This window comes from Zonotrichia albicollis, chromosome 2, assembly GCF_047830755.1.
Source record: "Zonotrichia albicollis isolate bZonAlb1 chromosome 2, bZonAlb1.hap1, whole genome shotgun sequence".
Classification (NCBI taxonomy): Eukaryota; Metazoa; Chordata; class Aves; order Passeriformes; family Passerellidae; genus Zonotrichia; species Zonotrichia albicollis.
The window spans coordinates 26505112-26526487 of NC_133820.1; the positions used below are offsets into that span (position 1 = coordinate 26505112).

General features: G+C 39.7%; 1 protein-coding gene across 8 annotated transcripts in view; it reads right to left on the bottom strand.

Annotated features, from left to right (window-relative positions):
- The window catches only part of CNKSR2 (connector enhancer of kinase suppressor of Ras 2), a 207141-nt gene that overhangs the window by 167920 nt on the left and 17845 nt on the right, over positions 1-21376 (bottom strand). For all 8 annotated transcript variants that reach the window (XM_074534619.1, XM_074534618.1, XM_026791812.2 and 5 more), the window contains exon 2: positions 2899-3062. In XM_074534619.1, coding sequence (XP_074390720.1) covers positions 2899-3062 — 164 coding nt within the window. The remainder of the gene's footprint in view (positions 1-2898; positions 3063-21376) is intronic.

Below are 21376 nucleotides of genomic sequence, written 5' to 3' on the forward strand. Positions count from 1 at the left end.
TCTGCTGTCAGGAGCACAGTATGGCAGGCTGGCAGCCAAGAGAGACTCTACTAAAGATGGATAGCACAGGCCACCATTTGTCCTCTGATCAGCTCACAAACTCTGGAGGATCCATTTGTTGCAAGTGCTGATGACAGGAGGCGAATAATGTGAGAGACCACAGCCAGTATGGGTTTTCTGTCAAAAACCCATACAGAACATCCTTTAAATAGGATGTGTTATCAATCATAACTGGCTCCCAGCTCTTACTGTGGCAGTTTGTGCGTTCAGCACAGTCCAACAGCCCCCACTGGCGTGTCCCCTGCCCTCTCCATACCAGCCAGATTTGCTTGTTCAGGCTCTCCACCTTCCCCTGGTAACAAGTTGCAGTCCTGTGAATTATAGGCATGCAACACAAACAGCTGGTTTGCTGTTTGCCATATCCACAGCTGCCAGGGAACTGCAAGCAGAAGTTTACCCCCAAAAAATATTGGGAAGGGGTGGCAGGAATAAAGCACATCAGCAATCAACATTGCAGAAACTTTCCTAAGTGACAGCAACTCTGCGTTGGAAAACTCCCCTGCAGAGTGGGAACAGATGAACAGTGGGAGAGGTTCTGTCCCCTCACTTGTACTCAATGCCAAAAACTGTTTAGGTGGTCACTCACTAACCCAGAGAGAAAGGGGGAAGAAGCAGAAGCAACAATCCTTTAATTTTTTTATATTTGCTTTTAAATCAATCTGGAGTTAAGCTTGCAAGGCATAATTAACTTTACTATTCATAGCCCATCATCCCATCCATATTCTCCAGCATCCAAAGAGATGTTAACTCATTTGTATCATGTATTTGTAACTCTTACTAAGTTCTATCATGAAACGTCTTTCAAACTCCTATCAAACAAACAAACAAAAAAATCAGATAATTTTAAAAAAATTGCATAGCCACTATCTGAATTACCAGTTATCCTATATTGGAGAGTCATAGGCTTAATGTTCTTCTAAACAATACAGCTAATATTAAAGTCAAATCAGAAGAAAAGACAAGCCCTACCCAGGACAGATACTCACAGATGCAATAAAAAAAGCCTGTAAGTATAGGACCAGTCCAGCCAAATGGATTGCCTCTGAATTAAATTTTCTAAGAGGTTTATCTGATTGGTAAACAATAAATTCAAATTAAGTCCACTGAAATCAATATAACAATAACATTCTGTATCCCCGAGGAGCCATCAGGAGCCAATAGTGAGACTGCAAAAACCTCATCTTAAATTAGAAGCTGCAATCTGAACTCATGCCACTGTGTCTTAGCAATTTTCTCTAAGACAAACTCAGAAAAGCAGACAATACTGTATGTGCAACAAGAACCAGAAATGGAGAGTCCTGCTGCATGCATTTACGATGCAGTGTTATCCTTTGCTAGAAATTCCTTATTTTATATTCAACTTAGTTCCATATACTTTTGCCTAAGATAAAGGAGCTACAAAGATAAGTTGTGTTTGTTTGTCTGAAGATTATATCTATAATTACATACCAAAGAAAAAAGAAATTTCAGCTAATAAACAAGGGTTTTTTTCCCTTAACAGTAATCTATTTTTCAAAGAGCCACAATCTGTTTCTCTGTGTGACTGGGAAAAACAGTCATTGGTGCTCCCCCTAACTTAGACTTTATCCTTCTCAGTTAACTGAAGTATTTACTTTCTTGTTTTCTTTTGCACTGTCTGATAAGAAAAGTACTTTGTGAATAACTCTTTATGTCTCCTTCTATATCAGTAGCATTTTTTTAAGATTGCAGCTTCCTTATTTAAAAAAACAAATTGATGAGTTAACTTATTGCACTGACTCACACTGCAACACTACTAGAAACTGTATTCTACTGAAGACAATCTGTGTTTAAAATCAAATGTTTTCCTGTACCAAAAAGCTTTCTCCTTTTTTTAACTTTTTTTGCGTATGTTTTTTTTCACTCTCTCCTTTTCATTACATTTCACAATACCCCAAAAATGTAACAACAGGGTATTCAGAAAAGCTGCTGCATATGGAGAACCAACAAGCCCTTGTGAAGAGCCTTTCAGCCTACCGTCTTTGATTGCCTCTCCCAGGATTCAGCTTTCTTAAAAGCTCCTTCTGAGGCTTGAAGAATAGCATGTACTAAAAACCCACAAAACAGCACCTTAGGCAGTGAAGTACATCTTAACAGAGCTATTCACAATCTTTTCTACAGTGGAGAATGCTGTGTGCCCAATCTATCACTAATCTTTACAGACACACACTAGAAGTTCATAAGGAGGGTGAAGTCAGCACCACACCCCTCACTGAGCAGATAATCCTAGTTATGCACGACACGACCTGACTGAAAAGACCATTACCAAAATCCTTCCCTATGCCTCATCAAAAATTTATATATTATTTATACATAAGGTAATTACTTCAGTATTTAATCCTTTCAACTGTGAAATATAAGCAGCTCTGTTTCATCAGGCTCAAAAAACCATCTAAAACATAATTTGCATGAAAGGACCAGTGAAAAATGACATGGTTAATATCAGAACATTTTGTTTGTAAAGGGCAACCAACACTCAATTACACCATTCACATATGTAATTATTTTACATTCCAAACTAGAGTCTAGCTTCTCTAGAAACTAGTGATTTCAGATAAAATTTTACTCCATAAAGACAAATATGCAAGCCCTAAATCTCTGATACGAGTTTATTTAACAAACATCACTCTATCAATAGATTTTTCCCTTTATCTTGCCCCTGGTTTAAAATGCTAAACTGTTCACACATTACAAATCAGGAGTTTCTTGAGCTGCTTAGACAGTCTTTAGGACTAACATTTTGAGTACAGGAAGTGTGAATATGTGAACACTTCCCATTCCCAATGTGCTCACCCCTCCCCATTTGCCCCAGAAGTTTACCAGTGCACAGAGCAAGTCTACTGCTTCCAAGATAAGCTCCTGATGGCCAATTCGTGTGACTCCAAGATCTTCCAGTTCCTGATGAGTAATTCGTAATAGCTGGTCACCACTAATCTTCTCTCTCTCAAAGTTCTTTATATATTGCTGCAGGCAATCATCAAGACCTGCACAAAAGGACAGAAGGAGGGAAAACAAAAGTTAGCAACATTTTTGTACCCTAGCAGGAAATAAAACTGGCCAAAATTAAGGCAGAAGACGATTCTTGCCCTATCTCTAAGAGAAGCATTTTAACATTAAAAAAACTTTATGTTACCCAAGAACCTTGAGATTCAAAGAGCTACAACAGCCATGGCTTTTATACCTGTAGACAATACCAACTGCTCCTGAACCCTGAAAAAAGCCCTGAATTCTTGTAGTTTACTGTGCTGTGAATGCCAACCTGGCAGCCCCTAATAACAGGTATGCTAGGGATGCCTCCACACATGTGGAAGGGGAGAGGAGAAAATGGAGCACAACAGTCAAAGTGGCAGTGCCACACCACAGCATCTCTCCCACTCCAAGGTCCCTCACATATTGCTGAGACACCTGAAAGTTCACAGATCATGCTAGCCTCTAAAACAAGCTGCAAAGAGCTCTAGAGAACAAGAAAGGCAGTAGCACTGCAAATGCAAAAACTGGGCCCCAACCCAGCAGCAGATCCAGCACAATGTCCCACAAAGAGACCTGCAAGGAATGACAGTACACAAATGAGCATGAAAAGCCACTCAAAACAAGACCTGGCTGCACTCCTCAGAACACAAGGAGCAGAAACAGACCCACTGTGCCAAAAATCATGGCTGAAAGTCATGCACCACATTTGCTCAGGACATGGCTCAAGCAGCATTGTACAGGTCCTGCTTTGGGAGGCCTCCATATTCTACCTTTTCAGTTTGATTATGAGTCAATGATATGCAGCTGGCCACACATTCACCTGGAGCAAAGAGCTCTGCAGATTGTGAGAGAATCCATCACACATCTCTGGCCCATCCATCTTTGCCCAAGAGAGCCAGGCAGTACAGGGAAGCTCTGCAGCATGTGCATTCGTACCAAGGGGATAAGTAAGACTCTCGGGTATTTGGTGGTCCATTTAACATTTCTGCCTGAATATTTCCCATGGATCAACATGACTGCTACCAAGCAACAGGACTTGACAAAGCTCTAAATGCATTAATTTCTTGAGAGATAACAACCTTTCTGAAAAATGTCTTCAAACAATCCCTAAGAGTAAAAAGACATCTGCTCATTACACTGGAAGAAACCAAGAACATTCTTACTTGCTAATCAAAATGTCTGAAAAATTTGAAGATAAATGGAAGATAAAAGATTGATCTGACTGCTGAGCCCCAGTTATATTGTAAGAGCCCTGGTATACAACATAAAGCTTCTCTGAAACTGGTTTTGTTGCATTTTTGGTTCTCATTCATGCTTTTCAGGGCGTAGCCACACCTCAGAAGAGACTCGCATGAGGAACATGCTGGTGCTTCAGGCAGGGATGCCCCAGTAGCAGGACAGCCTGTTGCTCCTGGCTCAGCCCTGGGGCAGGAGTCACCCACACTCTGTCCATGCTACACCAACACAATATTCATATTGTGTTGGTATAGCATGGACAGCGTGGCTTTAACCTCTAGAATTCACACACTGAAACTAAACCACACACAAACAAGCTGTAAAAGAAGTGCTCCAGTCTCAAGATACAGGAGAAAGTCCCCAGTTCTAGCAGACTTCAACCATGTCCTTCCAGAGCCTGCTGCCTGATTTTCTGCCTCCAAAACATAACCACATAAAGGTCTAGGTTAATCAAGCACTTGAAGCTATTGCCTTCATTTCACTGCCCTCTCCAATCAGTTGCTCAACCCATTTTTCAGGAAAGACATCTTAAGAGGGCAGGAGAGGCCCCCTCCATAGGCAGCTGCTTAGACCAGCTCAGCTGGTCAGAGCATGGTGCTAACATGCACCAAAGCTGGGAGGGGGTTGATCCTTGTACAGACCACTCTTAAAAGCTGGACTCAATGATCCTTGTGGGCCCCTTCAACCCAGAACATTCTGTAATTCTGTGACAGGGTGAAAATTGAGCTGTCAGGAAAGAAGATCAGCCTGACTGAACAGAGATCTTTGACTGGAACTCAGGGGAAAGAGAGAGTTTATGACTTTTGCAGAAGGGACAGGAAACTCAGGAGGACTACAGGGATATAATGAGGTTATACAGGGAGAAAATCAAAAAGACCAAAGCCCAACTAGAACTTAATTGGGCCAGTGCCATAAAAGAAAACATAAGTGTTTCTATAAATACATTAACAACCAAATGAGAGCCACAGAGAATCTTCCACCCTTATCAGATGTGGGGGGAAACACCGTAGGGAAGAATGAAGAAAAGACTAAGGTTTATGTCTTCTTTGCCTCAGCCTTGAGTAACAAGACCAGTTGTTCTCCAGGGAGCCAGCCCCCTGAGCTTGAAGACAGGGATGGGGAGCAGAATGAAGCCTCCATGACCCAAGGGAAAATGGTCAGTGACCTGTTATGTTACTTAAACACAAAAAAGTCTGTGGGGTTGGATGGGATCCACCCAAGGGTACTGAGGGAGCTGGTGCAAGTGCTCACTGAGCCACTTTCCACCAAATACCAGCAGTCCTGGCTAACTGGAGAGGTTCCAGTTGACTGCAGGTCAGCAAATGTGATGTCCAGCTCTAGGAAGTGCTGGAAGGAGGATCTGGGCACCCACAAACCTTTCAGTCTGAACTCATGCCAGGAAAGGTCACAGAGCAGCTCTTCCTGACTGCAATCACACAGCACACACAGGACAACTGGGAGATCAGGCCCAACCAGCATGGATTTAGAAAAGGCACGTTCTGTTTGACCAACTTGAGCTCCTTCTGTGACAGGGTGACCCCCTTAGCAAACGAGGAAAAAGCTGTGGTATAGACTTCAGAAAAGTCTCTGACATCATTTCCCACAGCATTTTTCTGGAAAAACTGGCAATTCATGGCTTGGATGGGTGTACTCTTGGCTGGGTATGAAACTGGCAGGATGACTGGGCTCTGGGAGTGGCGGTGAATGGAGTTAATCCAGCCGGTGGCTGGTCACAAGTGATGCTCCTCGGGATTCTCTGTTGAGACCAGTCCATTTTAAAATATTGATGATCTGGATGAGGGACTCAGTGTACTTCTGCTCTTCCTGAACTTGAAACCCACACAGACTCCTGAATGAGAATAACATTAAATAATCAACTTCATCAGGTATCAAAAAATGAATTACCAATTAAGGCACTAGCAACACAAATTCAGAATAAGACATGACAGATGCACTTAATAAACAGTTACTGACAGATAATTCTACGTAAAGGCATTACTCTCCCTCCTCCTGCTACCTAACTATTTTTGTCATTCAGATTTTGTCATTCTAGATGTAATCCCTACAGGGTGAGAAAAAAGTTTAAGAGAACAAAATACTACTGAGAATTGTTTGACTCACCAATTTCAAATAAATTACAGCCAGGAAACAACAAAATAATTTAACCATATACTGGATGACATTTACAGAATAGCTTGCCACAAATATGTCTCCTTATTCCCTAAGCATCCTTTTAAAGTAATTTATTTCTGTCATCTTATTTCTAAATTAAAGAACAACTCTTCTTTTTGTAAACAAAACTGTGCACAGATAATAATGGTGACAATGATGATGATGACAATAATACAAAAAGGCCAGCATTCCTCTCCAACACCTTTTGCCCCCAAAGCCACAACACATCCAGACAGCCACTGCTGCCTTCAAATCAACAGGAGGGGAGCTGCAGGGAATGAGCATTCCCAGCTGATGATACCATTAACTTGGGACAGGACAAGATGTACCAAAAAACACCAGGTGCCTGGAGAGGAAGCTAAGTGAAAATAACATCTAAAGAGTACTTTCCTCTCCTAATTTCCTGCAAGTCTAAACTCCACCCAACCGCAATGTAGTTAGCAATTTTTCTAGCTGCCAAGGGCTGCTCTGCTTCTTCCCCTCTGTCATATGAGAGGATGTCACCCAACTCTCATATCACAGCAATTCCAGCAAATAATTCGGTATGATGCACTGTTCCCTGTGCCTGGCCATGGGTGAGATTAAGATTGCAGTGTATCCAGCACTCTTGGATATTTCAAGAAGTGGCCTCAGTCCAAAAGCCAGGTTTATGATTATGTTCTGGATGTGTAAGGCCCTGGAGTACATAAAAACCAGGTTTTGTAGTGTCAGTACACAAGTAATAGTCTTATATTCAACAACCACCCAAACAATCACCCAAAATAACTGTGAGATTTCCGAGAATATGTAAAGGTACAGGGGTTTTAGTAGAAAGAGAGGTAAAGTACGACACTTGTCCTCTTAAACTGGATGATGATAGTCCTCTTCCTTTTAAACCTACTCTTTAAAGGAAACTATACACTATAACCTTTTTTCCTTGAAAGATCCCTGGTCTTGAGTTCCAGCAGTAACACAGATCTCCAGTGATTTTAACTCCCCTGCCCCACATGCTTTTCACCCGAGCTTATCAACCACGGAGTCTGAATGCTGTCCAGACCCCACTGTCACTCATGACCTGGCCCGTTCAATTCGCGCCTACAAGAGCAATGAAGATGTTGAAACATTGCCCATCTTTGTTAGCTGGTGTGTACCTGAGGTGCTGTGTACACAAATGGACCATTCTGGACACTGACAGAGAAGGAACAACTTTTTACATTTAATCTCAAGCAAGCTCTACCTCTCTTGTGGGATTAAATACATAAATACCAGCAAGAAAGTCAGAAATGCTCCTCCAAAAGAAACTGTACAGAAGACTCAATGCTTTAAATAAAAAAATATATATGAAAAAAAAGAACCCTCATCTAGAAAAGTTTCTCTTGCGAGGAGAACATACTGGAGCTGTTTTTTTTCCCAACTCTGTCACTGAGTTCTACCTTGCATGAGCTTATTCAGAATTCATCAAACTACTAACAATTTTTAACACTTCACAGATGCAAATCAGACAGATTTCTATGTAATTAATTCCTTTTATTACAATAGCATCATAGAAAGTGATCAATAAAAGTTTAATTTTATTTTCTTATTCATATGATTTTCTGGAATAAGACTGCAACATCCACTACAACCCTCCAGAGAAATCCTCCATGTCACAGTCTCCTAACTAATAACTTCATGATCATTCTGAGGAATTGTCTTATTTTGATGTGTGTAACAGGTCATCTGTTTTCTTTTGAAACAAGCCAAGGAACAAACTGCCCTGTAATTCAGTGCCCAAACACGTTATGCACATCTGTGATAACTGAAACTCAAATAAGCCTCTCCATGAAATATATTTGAGGTTCTGGTCTCAGTCTGCTCCTTCTCTGCAAGCAGTTCAGTCTTTTCTTCTACCTCTAAGAGACTAAAAAATATTAAAATAGGCTCTTTCTATGGCTAGATCTGAATAAAATCAGCTGCTCAGATACAGTTCTAAAACAGAGTCAACTAGGTAGAATATTCTTCCCGAAATTGGCAGTAAAATTTTTTTTTTACTTTTTTTTACTTAGGTTGGGAAACTACAGTGGAAACAACCAACCTTCTGTCCTTATCAGCCACGTTTTCAGTTTTGCTTAAGGAAAAGATGATAACATTACAGGTTTAATTATCATACCTGAAACTTTGACAAGGGAGTATATTTTTCTACTCTCCTGGTATATCAAAGTGAGGACACAAACTGACAATTTCCCTGAGCAAGTCCTTGTTCTGTAAATACAGCACTTACTGAAAAGCAGTAACATACAAACAATCCATCAAAAAATTTTGCATGGGAAGGAAAAACAGCTTTACTAAAAAAACCCCAAAAAAATCAGAAACAAAATGAAATGTCTAGGCTTTTCTTTTTTCTTTAAATATAAGGCAAACAAATTTATCTTTCAATCTAAACAGAAGGAGTACCTGAACTCCAACAGCTTTTATACCTTAACAAATAAAAATTCACGCAATGGACTGCAGCACAGAATTTACCAAACCATGAAAAAGAAAAGTAAGCTGGAATGTAATACAGACTGGGTGTGCATATATGTAGCACTATCCCAATGCCTTTTCATATTGCAAAATATTATTTGCAATGCTTTTACCTAAACCAGAATGCTGGAAGTCACCTCTCAAAAGTTACAGTTGTTTTATCCCTGCTCACCACTAAATTTTAGCCAAGTATTCTTAAGGACTGTCAATCTTTGAGACTGCACATCAGTCTACATATATTTCAAACTCGAAGTCTGAAGTTAAAAAATTGTTTCAAACTCGAAGGTAAGTTAAAAATTTTGCTATGACATATGCATTTGCACCTAGGCTTTACTAATCCAAGGCTGATAGGCTATTAGCCTATTCACTTTAATTGCACAAAAGTAGAAGCTTTACTTATGCCAAAGAGCAAGGCAAGCAAGCAGAAAACTATGCCCTCTCTTCCCTTTCCACCAAGAGAGCCATTCCTGGGCACAGACACTGCTGGCAGGTCACAACAGGCAATTATCCCCACTCACATTTTCTCCCCAGAACCAAAAGATGAGAGGCAAGACCAGGAAATGCCAGTTTTCCCCACAGTCTGTACATGGGAGATGGGCATTTGGAAACTCTCCATGCCCCTCAGTCCGAATGTCAGCACAGAAAGCAGGGGCAAGCCAAGCCAGCCACCTCCCACCTGAGAGGCAAAGATAATTCTCCTCTGCCCACAGAAGGGATGCTCGCTGCTTCAGGGTCTTCAGCACCTCCTGGGCTTCATATGTGACAAACAGATGTCACAGTTATTAGTGCCAGAAGACAGTGCAAAGAACAGAACGTTTTAAGAGCTGTGGAAGGCAAATGCCTACTGTGAACACGATAACTGCAAAAAAGCAATGCCTCACCCCAGAGGAGCACTGAGGAAGGATGTTCCATGAGCCACCAGAAGCAGCTTTCAGTACAGACTGAAAAAAAATTATGATACATTTGAAACTGGAAAAAAAACCCGAGCACATTAATTGCAGGCCGATTAAGGAATGGGTACAGGATTAATGAAAAAAAGAATTGCCAAATGCCTGGATTACAGCAGTACTTGCAAAAGAGCTAGACAATCAGTTTGTGCACTGTTTATCTGTAATTTCAGATGAAAGCTCTCTAACTGCAAAACATATCTGTTCTTCACTCTGTAGAATTACTCTGTTACTTACTCCCTTCTCTCCCTCTCTGTGACATAGCAGACTAAAATAAAATTCCAAAACCATTAAAGAGAAGTATTAAAAATTACCAAGAACATCCAAATAATTATTCCTTCAAGCATAATGTGTATTCACAGAATATAGTATAAGATTACATGTTTTCTAGGTGCAGTTTAGTTTAAATGTATTTTTTACTAAGAATTTTCAAATGTTCAGTCAAAACATTAGCTGAAAGGTACTGCTAACTGAAAACTACTATTTTAGATAATGAAAGAGAAACAGAATTTAAAAACCCACTTTATATCCACTGGGTATATACTACTAAATCTAGAAAAGCATATTAAGTTTGTAAAATGAAGAATACAAAATAGAGATGTGAACATGAAAAGCAGCAACATAATTCAAATTCAGCCTCTCTTGACTTGTTCTTCTTAAGGTCCTTGCCAGGAGAAGGACCTGTGGTTGGTCAGTGGAAAGACACAAGCAAACAAGGAGATGGCATTACACTGGGCAAGAACCTGGGAGTCAAAGGGTGCCTTTGTGACAGCAATGGATCAAAACAGAAGCCTGAGATGAAAGATGTACTGTCTCAAGTCACTGTGAATTCTGCAATTAAAAATTAAATCCTGCTCAAGGAATCCAACTGTGAAGGAGCTGCTATTTCTATGCCTACAGGTGCATTCTCTTTTTGGGACTGCCCTCTTATAAGATCTGGATATATTAATTCTATGACCATGTTGGCAATACATGGCAATTTTGTTCATCAGAAAATTAGAGAAATATCAAGACTTTGTGGATCACACGTGGCTCATCAAAAGCTCTACCTTACAAAGAACTTCACACTGACTCACCAATGGACCAATTTCTATTGAAAAAAAGAAAACAAAAGGAGACAAGAGAAACCAAAAATGCAGATGTAGAACTAATTATAAGCATGACTTAAAGACACACCAGACCAAACTGGGCACTGTGTCCAACAGGGCTTATTTTAATAAAATCAGTTTAGACTACTTATAATCAGAGCTTATTATGGCAAGCTGGACTTGTTAATTACAAGAATAATATCCACAGTGTTCTGTTTAGCTGTCTGTAAATGTAATCATTTGTATTTCTCTGGGTACATTTTGCTTCCATTATGCCTATCTGTATAGCTAAGCCAAATCTTTACACAACCACATAGTAGTTTTGCAAAGTCTTCTAAACCTTAAAACATGGATAACACTTCAACAACCAGTGTTGAGCTTTATTTTTATGAAATTCAAGGATTAGTATCCCTGATTATCAATACTGTTCTCGATGTAAGGGGTTATAATTATTGTTATATTTAGGACTTTTATTATTGGATTACAATGAACACATTGTTCAACTACAGCTGTGGCCTTTACACATGAGAATTGCTGAAGTGTGCTGAAAAGTTTGTGTAGCTGATAATGGCAGCAGAAATCTCTGACAGTGGAAAGGAGAGGAGCCAAACAACCCACAGCATCATTAAATATCAGGAATCCCTCAAATGAAGCAAAATGAAAGGAACACATTCACTTACTCTTGATAATCACAATACCCAACTGCAAGGGCCTAGGACAGCCCCAGTGGGGCTGTGAAGAGAAAGTGTGCATTCACTTTTATAGTAGAATGTATAAAATGACAGCTTTTTAAGTTCAAGGTTAGAAGTTCAGCCCAATAGGAGAGGCATCTCAGAAATATCTGATCCAAAATCAGAAGTTCTCCAAAAAGTCACCCAAGCATTAAGATTATAAGACTATAAAGACTGAATTAAATACTCCCCTAAAATTTCAAAGAGGAAATTACATTATTTTTTCTTACTTAAGTCTATGGCCTTATGATTTTTGGAGCAGAACTGACGACAGGAATGTACCATCAAAGCTTTGCAAAAGCAAGAGGTAAAAGTGACATTGGCACTTTACATGTAATAATATATTTTTATGATCCAGGCTTATGATTTTTAAGAATCCAGCCAGTCTAGCCTTATTCAGGTCCCCACAATGCTAGAGACTGAACAAAGTAACATACAAGGAGACATGGCCCTGACCCAAGAAGCTCGATATACTTCTCTTTTCCCAAGAAATTCACGCTGGCTAGCTAATAAAGGCAAATCCCTCAACAGCTACTTTCATTTCTACTCTGTTTCACATTGCAGTTTTCATATTCTCACAATCATTCTCCCCTTTTTTCAAACGTACTCTAGTGTGCAGAGTACCCCAAGAAAGGGAAATCTAACATTCTTCCTCAAAGTACCATGTTTCTGCTCCAATTATCACAAATAAACTAGAATACACTGCAATTATCTTAGCATATAGGAATTTTTCAACCACCACCATAAAATTAGGGATCTAAATACCATTAACTAACACCTATTTGATTTATATTTCATTAAATGTTAAAATTTCAAATGTTACCATTTTTCTTCTCTAAAATGATTCCTTGTACAACAGCTGTCTGCACCACTACCACTGTGGGGATTTGATGCTTCCTACAAATTTGCTATTACACATCCAACTATAAGGAGTAACTTTATTACTAATTGGATCCTCATACAACACAAAGCAATATATGAATGAGCACAACAAAGCGTGCTCTCAGCAATGTCCTTCTGACTTTAGAGCATCTGGGGGCAAGAACAAAGCAACTTTATAAGATTAAAACACAGCTTATCCCCAAAAATACAATATTCTGGTACCAGCACACAAAGAGGCTAAACCATTGGTTTACACAGAAAAGACAACTGACCATTTAATAACAGTGTGGCATTGTTACTTCTCCAACACATCTCTCTAGCAAGCACTGAGCACTGATGACATTAAAAGAGGCTGAAGGGAGTACCACCATCCTCAAGCACACCACCAACATAGACAGCAGCGCCAGAGCTGGAAAGGACCAAAGCAAACCTGCCCTCCATCTGTCCTAGCCCTGGGCTACAGCTGCACACCTCTGAGCACAACTGCACTGATGTGCCTCACCTGCCCCCAAATAATTTTGCGCCAAGTAACAATGACAAACTATCAAATTCCCCAAGGTTACTGTAAGCATTGAAATGCAACCACCATATTCCCTAAGGATGGCAGGCTTTGTCTGAATAGGTGTGGTATTCGCTTATTCAATGCTTTAGAAGAGGCTAAGCCTGAAACACACCCTCAGGACTTAAGATATGAAAGCCTTAATTTTCCATAACTTTTCACTGTCTCCCATGATTATTTGCAGCTGTGCTTCACACCATACAACCATAGAAAGTGCAAAGCCATCAAATGCGCAAGCACGCACCAGGCAGGACAGGAGGGAAAGTTTCTTCAAACTCTGAGTGAACTCCCTCCCATTCCTTGTTCCTTCTCACAACGCCCATGCATTTCCCAGGCTCAAAACTCTTTAGAATGAGTTCGCACAACTCAGCACAGTGTGAGACTTGGGATGGTTTTAGAGTTGTGGGCAGAAAAAGCTGTGCATCCCCCTGCACATGACAAAGAAACATCTGTAACTGAAAACAACTGGTCAAATACTTCGATATGTGTAGGAGTGTCTTGAAGAAGAAGGGGAAAGCTATAATTCTAATATTCATCACTTCATATACAATGTCTCAGTAACCATCCCACACCTCTGGAAAATATAAATGAATCATATATTAAACAGAATAAACAACTATAACATGTTAGACAGTCAAAAGATGTTTCTGTAAAAGCCAAGCACAGCCCTGACATTAGCCAAGTAAGTAAATAAGTACTGGTTGTTCTTTCAAGTGCTTTCCCATGTTTGCATTTTTACAGCGTGCTCTGTACACCTGAAACCAACTGTTCTTGTTACACGACAGTAACAACTGGCCTCCTCTTCCTCCTCCCTCACATGGGCTAATATATATGCTATTATGCAAAATAGTCAGATAACCCCTCCACAGTCTTTATTAGAGTTTTTCACCATGAAAACCAGCTTTGCTGCCAATAATTCATTATGCCAGAAGGCATCCTTTTGGCACAAGCTGGAACACTGTGTCCCTGAAGAAATAATACAACAGTTGTTAAAGCTTTCATTTACCTCTGTACTTTACAGTCTCCCACCCACTAGAGAAATCTGCTAATGGTTCAAATAAGGCTTCAAGATTTATTTGGTCCTTTCTCCACAGAGGGTCTGTGGTTTTGATACAGCCCAGCAGGATTGTTAAAACTGATTTCTTTTGCAACAGGAGCAATTCCATCGTTTTGCTACAGTTACATTGAACCTCTCTCTAGAACAACAGGACAAGATGCTAAGTTTGGTTGGGAGTATTTATACAATGACTTCATCCATGCTTCAAATTACTCTTCCTCTCCTTGTATCTGATTCTCCTTCTATGACCAGCAAAATCATCCAGCATTCATTGGCTCTATCTGCTGGCTCTCAGGAAGGATTTCAGAATTAAGAGAGAACCCCAATGACATCAACCATAATTGGAGAGAATATGTTCAAATTACTTTAAAAACAGTCCTGTAATTACAGCTTTATTACATTCTGATATGCATAGATATGTTAAGAAGTAAAAACATTTTGGTTTTAAGCTTCCTGGCTAACATAATCTGCTTCAAACTATAACCAAAGCAGAGAGCTTTACATAAGAGAATAGGCAAGGATAACTTTACGTGTGTGCTCTTCTCCACTCTTCCTCTCACTCATTAGAAGTGAATAATACGTTCCATCATGTAAAATCTACAACATGGACTGCAAGCTTGTAAAGTGGAAATGCAAACCACACAACTGGATCATGGTAAAATATATCTGTTGGGTTGTTTTTCTTTAGCAATATACTTTCCAAAATAATGTTGTCAGTTTTGCTGAGGTTATAAATACATTTTAAAAAAAAAATCTGTTGAAGTGACAAGTAAACTACACTTTAGTTAGTTTCTCATTTTACATAATCACTTGCTTGTACCATTTTTCCATATGAGCAAAAAGCTGTAACTAGGAATTAGACCCTTCAAAGACTGAATTAATCTACAGTGACATATTAGTCTCTTTCAAGTCCTGTCAATGTTACATTCCCAGAGAAGTGAAATGAACATTCACATGGAAAGTAACATGTGCACACACAAAAATAATAACAATTTATTTTTAATATTAACTGCATAGCACTAAATTAATGGTATAAATCCCTAAACTTCCTTTCCGAAGATAGGGTTAGGTAATCCATTAAATAATAGTATTACACACTAAATACATTTGTGCAAAATGCTGTCATTTAGTGCTACTAACATTTTATAATGCAGATATATACACAAACATTTACTTCACCCATTCAGAGGCCTAATGCTGGGAAATCCTAACTTGAAATTCCCACACTTTCCACTCTTTCAGGCAACACTGACAACTGTCTGTGGGGAGGTGGAAGATGCACACCACACTCACCCTCCCAAGCAATTCACGCTGAAAGAGGCCAGGAACATCACAGAAAACATGCTGCCACTGAGAGCTCTGCTGGTACAGAGCCCTCCAGAAGGCAGCACAAGGCACAGCGATGCTCTCCTGCATTTCCCTTGGCTGTACTGGCAAACAGCCCTGCCCCAAGGCACGTGGAAGGCATGGGAAACAAACAATGTTGAGCTTCAACTGCAGCCCTAGTCTACTGTGGCCTCAGCTTATCAGATAAAAGGAAAAAAAAGTAAAATAAAACAAAAACAAAACAGGTGAAATTTTACCACTGACATAATTTTGAGGTTGCCTTTTCTTTCTGTGATCGTCATCCTTTATTCTGCAATAGCCCTGGCTAAATGCTTGTATTAGTCAGCATGGGATAAAGTGCACTGATTATGGATATTCCTGCCCATTTCCACGAGACATCAGCAGGAGGTTTATGCTAAGTGCTGTTTAGCATTTCCTGTGCTAGCTGGATATAGCCAACTGTAGTGTACTTCCTGGTCTTGCCCATTGTCTCCTACCCATTTAAGCATTATTTGTATTGAAAAGTGATAAGAGAACAGTATAAAAATCCTATGTATTTTGTTAGCACTTCATCCATACCTAATCAGAAGCCAGGAAAATAAGAAATCAAAGAAAGACAAGAACAAAAATAAGGTGAAGAAAACCCCTGAATTTTCACTCTGCTGAATTTAATAGGACTTTTTATATGTATTGATTTTTCTACTGTATAAGACTTCTCTTATTCCATATTTAACCTTTAAAACATACCTGAAACAGAAGGTTAGACAGATATAATTTCAAGTACTTGTAAAACATGAATGAGTCAATAATTACTATTTTGATATTACTGCTGGCTGACTTTGCATGCCTTCCTACTTGTTGCTAACAACTGAAAGAAGTGACTGTCCCTGCTACCTGCCACAAACTCCTCTGGGTTCACTGAAAAATAACATTCTGAGTGAGACTTGGAGTGCTTTTTTGCTTATTTTTATTAAGAGAAAAAGTGTCTAAGTATGAAACACATAATTTGTGTTTCTCTAAGTATTAAACACAAAATTTCACCACCATTTCTAAATCCCAACCATGTATCTATCAGCTGTATTCTGATCTTGCATTGCATCAAATGCATGCTAGTGTTTGTGTTTTACTTCATCCCCCATTAAGAAAGAGTAATACCTTAAAACTTTCAGTTCTTTTAGAATGTCTTTCCTAACTTGAACTATTTCAGAAATAACAGGGCTTTTAATAATAAAGCATGCATGAAGTCAAGCTCTCGTAGAGAGAAAATGACAATTCTAATGCCTAAGATAAGGTGCAATTCTCCTCATGACAGGCTCTGCTCTGATGAAGTTCCCATCAGAGTTGGTTCTCTGCATAAGAGCCAGTTTCAGAACTGTAATAGGTAGAGAAGTAAAAAATTGAAAGAATATCTGACACTTGATAATAATAGCTTACCATCAAAATTTCAACAAGTTATTGGTAGAGTTTTGAAAAGAGAAATATAGGACATGCAGATTTTTGGGACAGTAGTTTTAAACAAGCAAATGAACCCCAAATGTTAGGGTGAAAATGATGGGCAGAAGGACACTCAGGAGACTTTTGACTGAAGTGGTTTTGCAGCACACTGCTCCATCACCTCAGGCAGCCCTTCCTGCAGCCAATTCATAGGACTCATCCCTGAAGACCACTGCCTTCTAGCCAGTTGTCATCTTTTCAGCTGAAACTGCAGCATTTTCATCTGCACTCCACTGCCACGAAAAAAAGTACTATGGTTTCTACACAGCAATAAGAAATTGCTGCTCAGGCAACACCTGAGCACCACAACCCTCAATAAATAAAAAACTGTAACACTCCTTTAACTATCTTGCCCCGATATTGTGCTCATAAGACTATGTGGCCAACTTGTGGTTACCACCAGATAAGAAAATCTTAACCACATACAAAATTTCTGCAAGAACCTTAAGCACCATCTTCAGCAGAGGGGTACAGAGATCCTCTTCAGATTCCTGTTTGGAGAACCCATCTTACTGCTGAGCTAAAGCCTGCATAAAGACCAGGTAAGTTCCACCTACATCAGCATCACTGTCATTTATTCCTTTCCCAGCACCATCACCAGGAAAAATTCTTCTCAGCACATCTGTTACTTTCCCAGGTCAACCCACTCCCTCTCTCCTTTAGCTCCACCCCGTAATCCTTCCACTTAAACAGGAATAGAAAAAACATTTTATCCAAGCATCCAATTTTCATCCTTCTCCCTCCCCGCACAGCTCCAAGGTCAGCATCTCCTGCAGCATGCAGCTTTCCTAAGAGGCAGGACCTGTACAGCAGACTGACAAGAGGCTCAAGATTTAGCTGCTGCATGAGAGCTGCTGCTGACATTAGCAAAGCCACCTAGAAGGGCATTACTAGTTTCACCTCACTCATGTCACTTGGAAAATCCATCACTAGCAACAGAGGTATCAAAGACATCTTCTAAATTCCAAGCTGGCAATGTCGTGGTGCACCAGAACCAGAGAGAAAATTGTGTTTGTTCTACATAAAAATTCAAACTCTGAGCAGCCTGTAGGGATCCTCCCTCCTTGTCAGGAGAACTGCACCTCCACCACTTGCAGACAGAATTATGTAAGCCAGTCTTTGGCAGGCAGAGCACTGCTTTGACCTCCAAGCATTCAACAGGAGATGCTGTTAATGAAATAATTTTAACCCACATCGTTGAGGTAGGGAGTGATTTGCTAACATGTGTCTCACAAAGTCTGAGCACCACATTACTGCTGGGACCGTCTTCTCTGATACAACTTGACACTTCAGTCATATGTTAAGCTCTAAAGCATCTGTTTCATAATAAACTGTTATATGCTTGCCAAGAACTGAAGCACTGTGTTTTTGGATGAGTACAACTAAGTTGCAAGCCATAATTTAATACTCATCTGACATTGATGGTGACCCAACATTTAATGGAGCTTAATGCTCTTCTGATGCCACTGATTAAATTATTGCTTAGTAGTCCAGTTTCATAATCTACAATTTGCAAGGAAGCAAGACAGATATACAGGCACTGTCTCCTCTCACATCAGTGAATCAGTTTACTGGCAGGGAAAGGTTCCCTAATTGAAGTTAAAGGTAAGTACACCACGGTGCATCATTCGTCAGTCAGTGCAGAATTTTGTTCAGATGCTTTAAGCCAATTATATTATTATGAAAAAACGAAGCATGAAGTCTTCCCAAGCACAAGGGGAAAATATGGGTAAAAGCCTTGACCCAGCATGTGCAATGACTTCATAACATCCTGAGCACTGTCCAGGAAACTCATTCCTCTGGCCAACAGGCGTTTCTATTCATTTTCTCCCCACTAGGTTGTTTAACAGTTTGGTCACCGCTTAGGCACAGCTGTGCAAACAATCTTTCAGTGTTTGGCCTGATGCTATTGAATTCCATCCCAAAACGTCTCCCTTCTTTCTGTGCACAGGATGAAGAAGGCTAGTTTGGACACAGAGGATTAGAGGCTTTCACAGCCCAACTTAAATCATTAGATCCTAAAGTTTCTGAGTTTTGAAAGAATTTTACCAAGCAAATTAGCAAGCTTAAATGTGTATCCAAGACAGCTGGCAGCAATTGTACTTTCTAAATCCTCTCAAAGTCTATTCCCATCTTGAGGGAAAAGAAAAACCCCACTCTGTGAATGTATTTTAAACATTTTAAAACAATTAAAAGCAATTAAACAAAATCAATGAGAAAGCAATGTTTTTAAAATGCCTTGAGGAGAACAACTAGAAAAAGTTTATGAGGGTACAGGCATAAAAAACAACAAATGCTTTTTTTAGCTTCCCAGAAAGTAAACCTTTCATCCCAGATAAAACAGAGATCCTTGCCAGTACAAAAGTAGTTTTAAAGGACTATTCATTATTACATTATTTTCACAGCTACTGGCAACCCAGAAACATACCACCCTCAATAAAGTAACTAAGGAACAATTACATGCAAACTGAATGGTAGATGCTAGCACAAATGCAGAATTAAAGCTGCAGAAACAAAAAACGTCAAAATGAGAAAATCCCCAGAGTAAGCTTTTTAAGGTATACGTACCACAGCTACACTGCAGTTCTCAAATATGGGCTTCATTTCTGAGAGCATCCATGATTTTAACTTTGAGACAGTGAATACTCCAACTGAAACTAATGCAGATCACACTAACATTTTATGTTAGCGTGACCTTGCACATCTTGTTAGGTGATGAAGCTTTAGTTCTAGTAGAAAACTGTGGAGCTACTCGTGTCCTAATAATTTAATTGATATTACTGAAGGAATATATATATATATATATATATATATATATATATATATATATGTATCAGACTAAGCATGTCCTGCACAGCTTCTCTCAGAAAATAATCTAATTACCTTAGAATATTGTGAAAATCTCAAAGGTATCAGCATTTGGAAATATTTTTAAAAAGCCCTCCAATTAAACATATTTTACTAAACAGAGTTAAATGATAGAATATATTCCAAAATTAATTCAGATACAGTTTTATAAAACCATAAGGCCTACTGACATGTTCCTTCATTTTAGCTTTAATACTGGCAAAATAATTAAAGTCTAACTTTTTATGAATTTGGTCTTCAAGAATTTACAATGTTATAGAATGGAAAAACAGACTGTATTAGAATAGATGTTAGAATATAGTATATATAGAATGTATTAAAAAAAAATCTGCAAGTGTTTTGAACATTAACACTCAATAATCAAACTTCAAGGATTTAATCTCATCTCTTCAGAGAATCTCAAATCCTACCACACTGTCTACAGGAGAAAGCGCTCCAGCCTAAAGCTGCACTGAAATCTTGAGAATCAGGGTCCCAGATGTCTTCTTGTGAGGTGCTTGTAACATCTTATGGTTCCTGACACCTTCAGATGCTTTGTCAAGCATAAATGCATTTTTAGGATTCTACAAGCTGTGCATTATACACAATCCTTCTTCCCTTCTGTAAAGAAGTATTTTCTGTATTGTCAAGCCCACAAAAGTATTTTTATTTCTAGAAATAACTGACCTTTTCTTGTTTGCATCTTACTCTCCAATTTCACCATGCCCACCTCTTACCAAGGCTGTACTTCAGCCAGACCTGCAAAGAGGTTGTTCTTCCTCTCTACATATGAAGGAAGCCAAGCTCCAGAAAGGAGGAGATAACTTTCTTCTGTAAACCCAGTCCTCACGACTCAGCACTCTCTAAATGCCAGCACAAAAACATACCCCACTGGCATGCAGGAAAAACATAACAAGGGGTTATTTTTCACAGTTAGGTTTCACAGCAAACTTGACCGTTCAGCATTTATAGGAAAAAAATGTCTATTTTTCCTGCATCTCAGCTCTTCCCAAGACCTTTGACTGCAGCAGTCATCACCTGCATTCCACTCACTCTTTCTCCATGTCTGGCTGAGGCAAAGAGAAAAAAGAATGTTTCAGCCCAGTTCCAACAAGCAGGAACACCCATAAGAGCCAGTCTTTCTCATCCCAAAATTCCCTGTACAAACCCACTGCTCTTCCTGCCCTGTCCATGCCCTGCAGTGTGGACACCTTGAGTCCCTCACCGCATCCATTCCATCTGGGGAAGACTTCAGTGTGACCATGCCCTGCCTCTGCCCACACCCTCCTGATGTCCGCTCAGAGCTCCCCCATGCTGAACAGCCACCCACCCCTCAGAGCCAGGGGAGGAACTGCAGGGAGCCACAGCCCCATCTTCCCATTTTCACGCAGCCTTTCAGCTGCCTCCTCCATGGGATGCCACATACCTCTTTGCCATGGGATGCCATGGGACGCCACACACCTCCAGGTACAGAGCTGGCTGCATGCTCCTAAAAAACACAGCTGGCA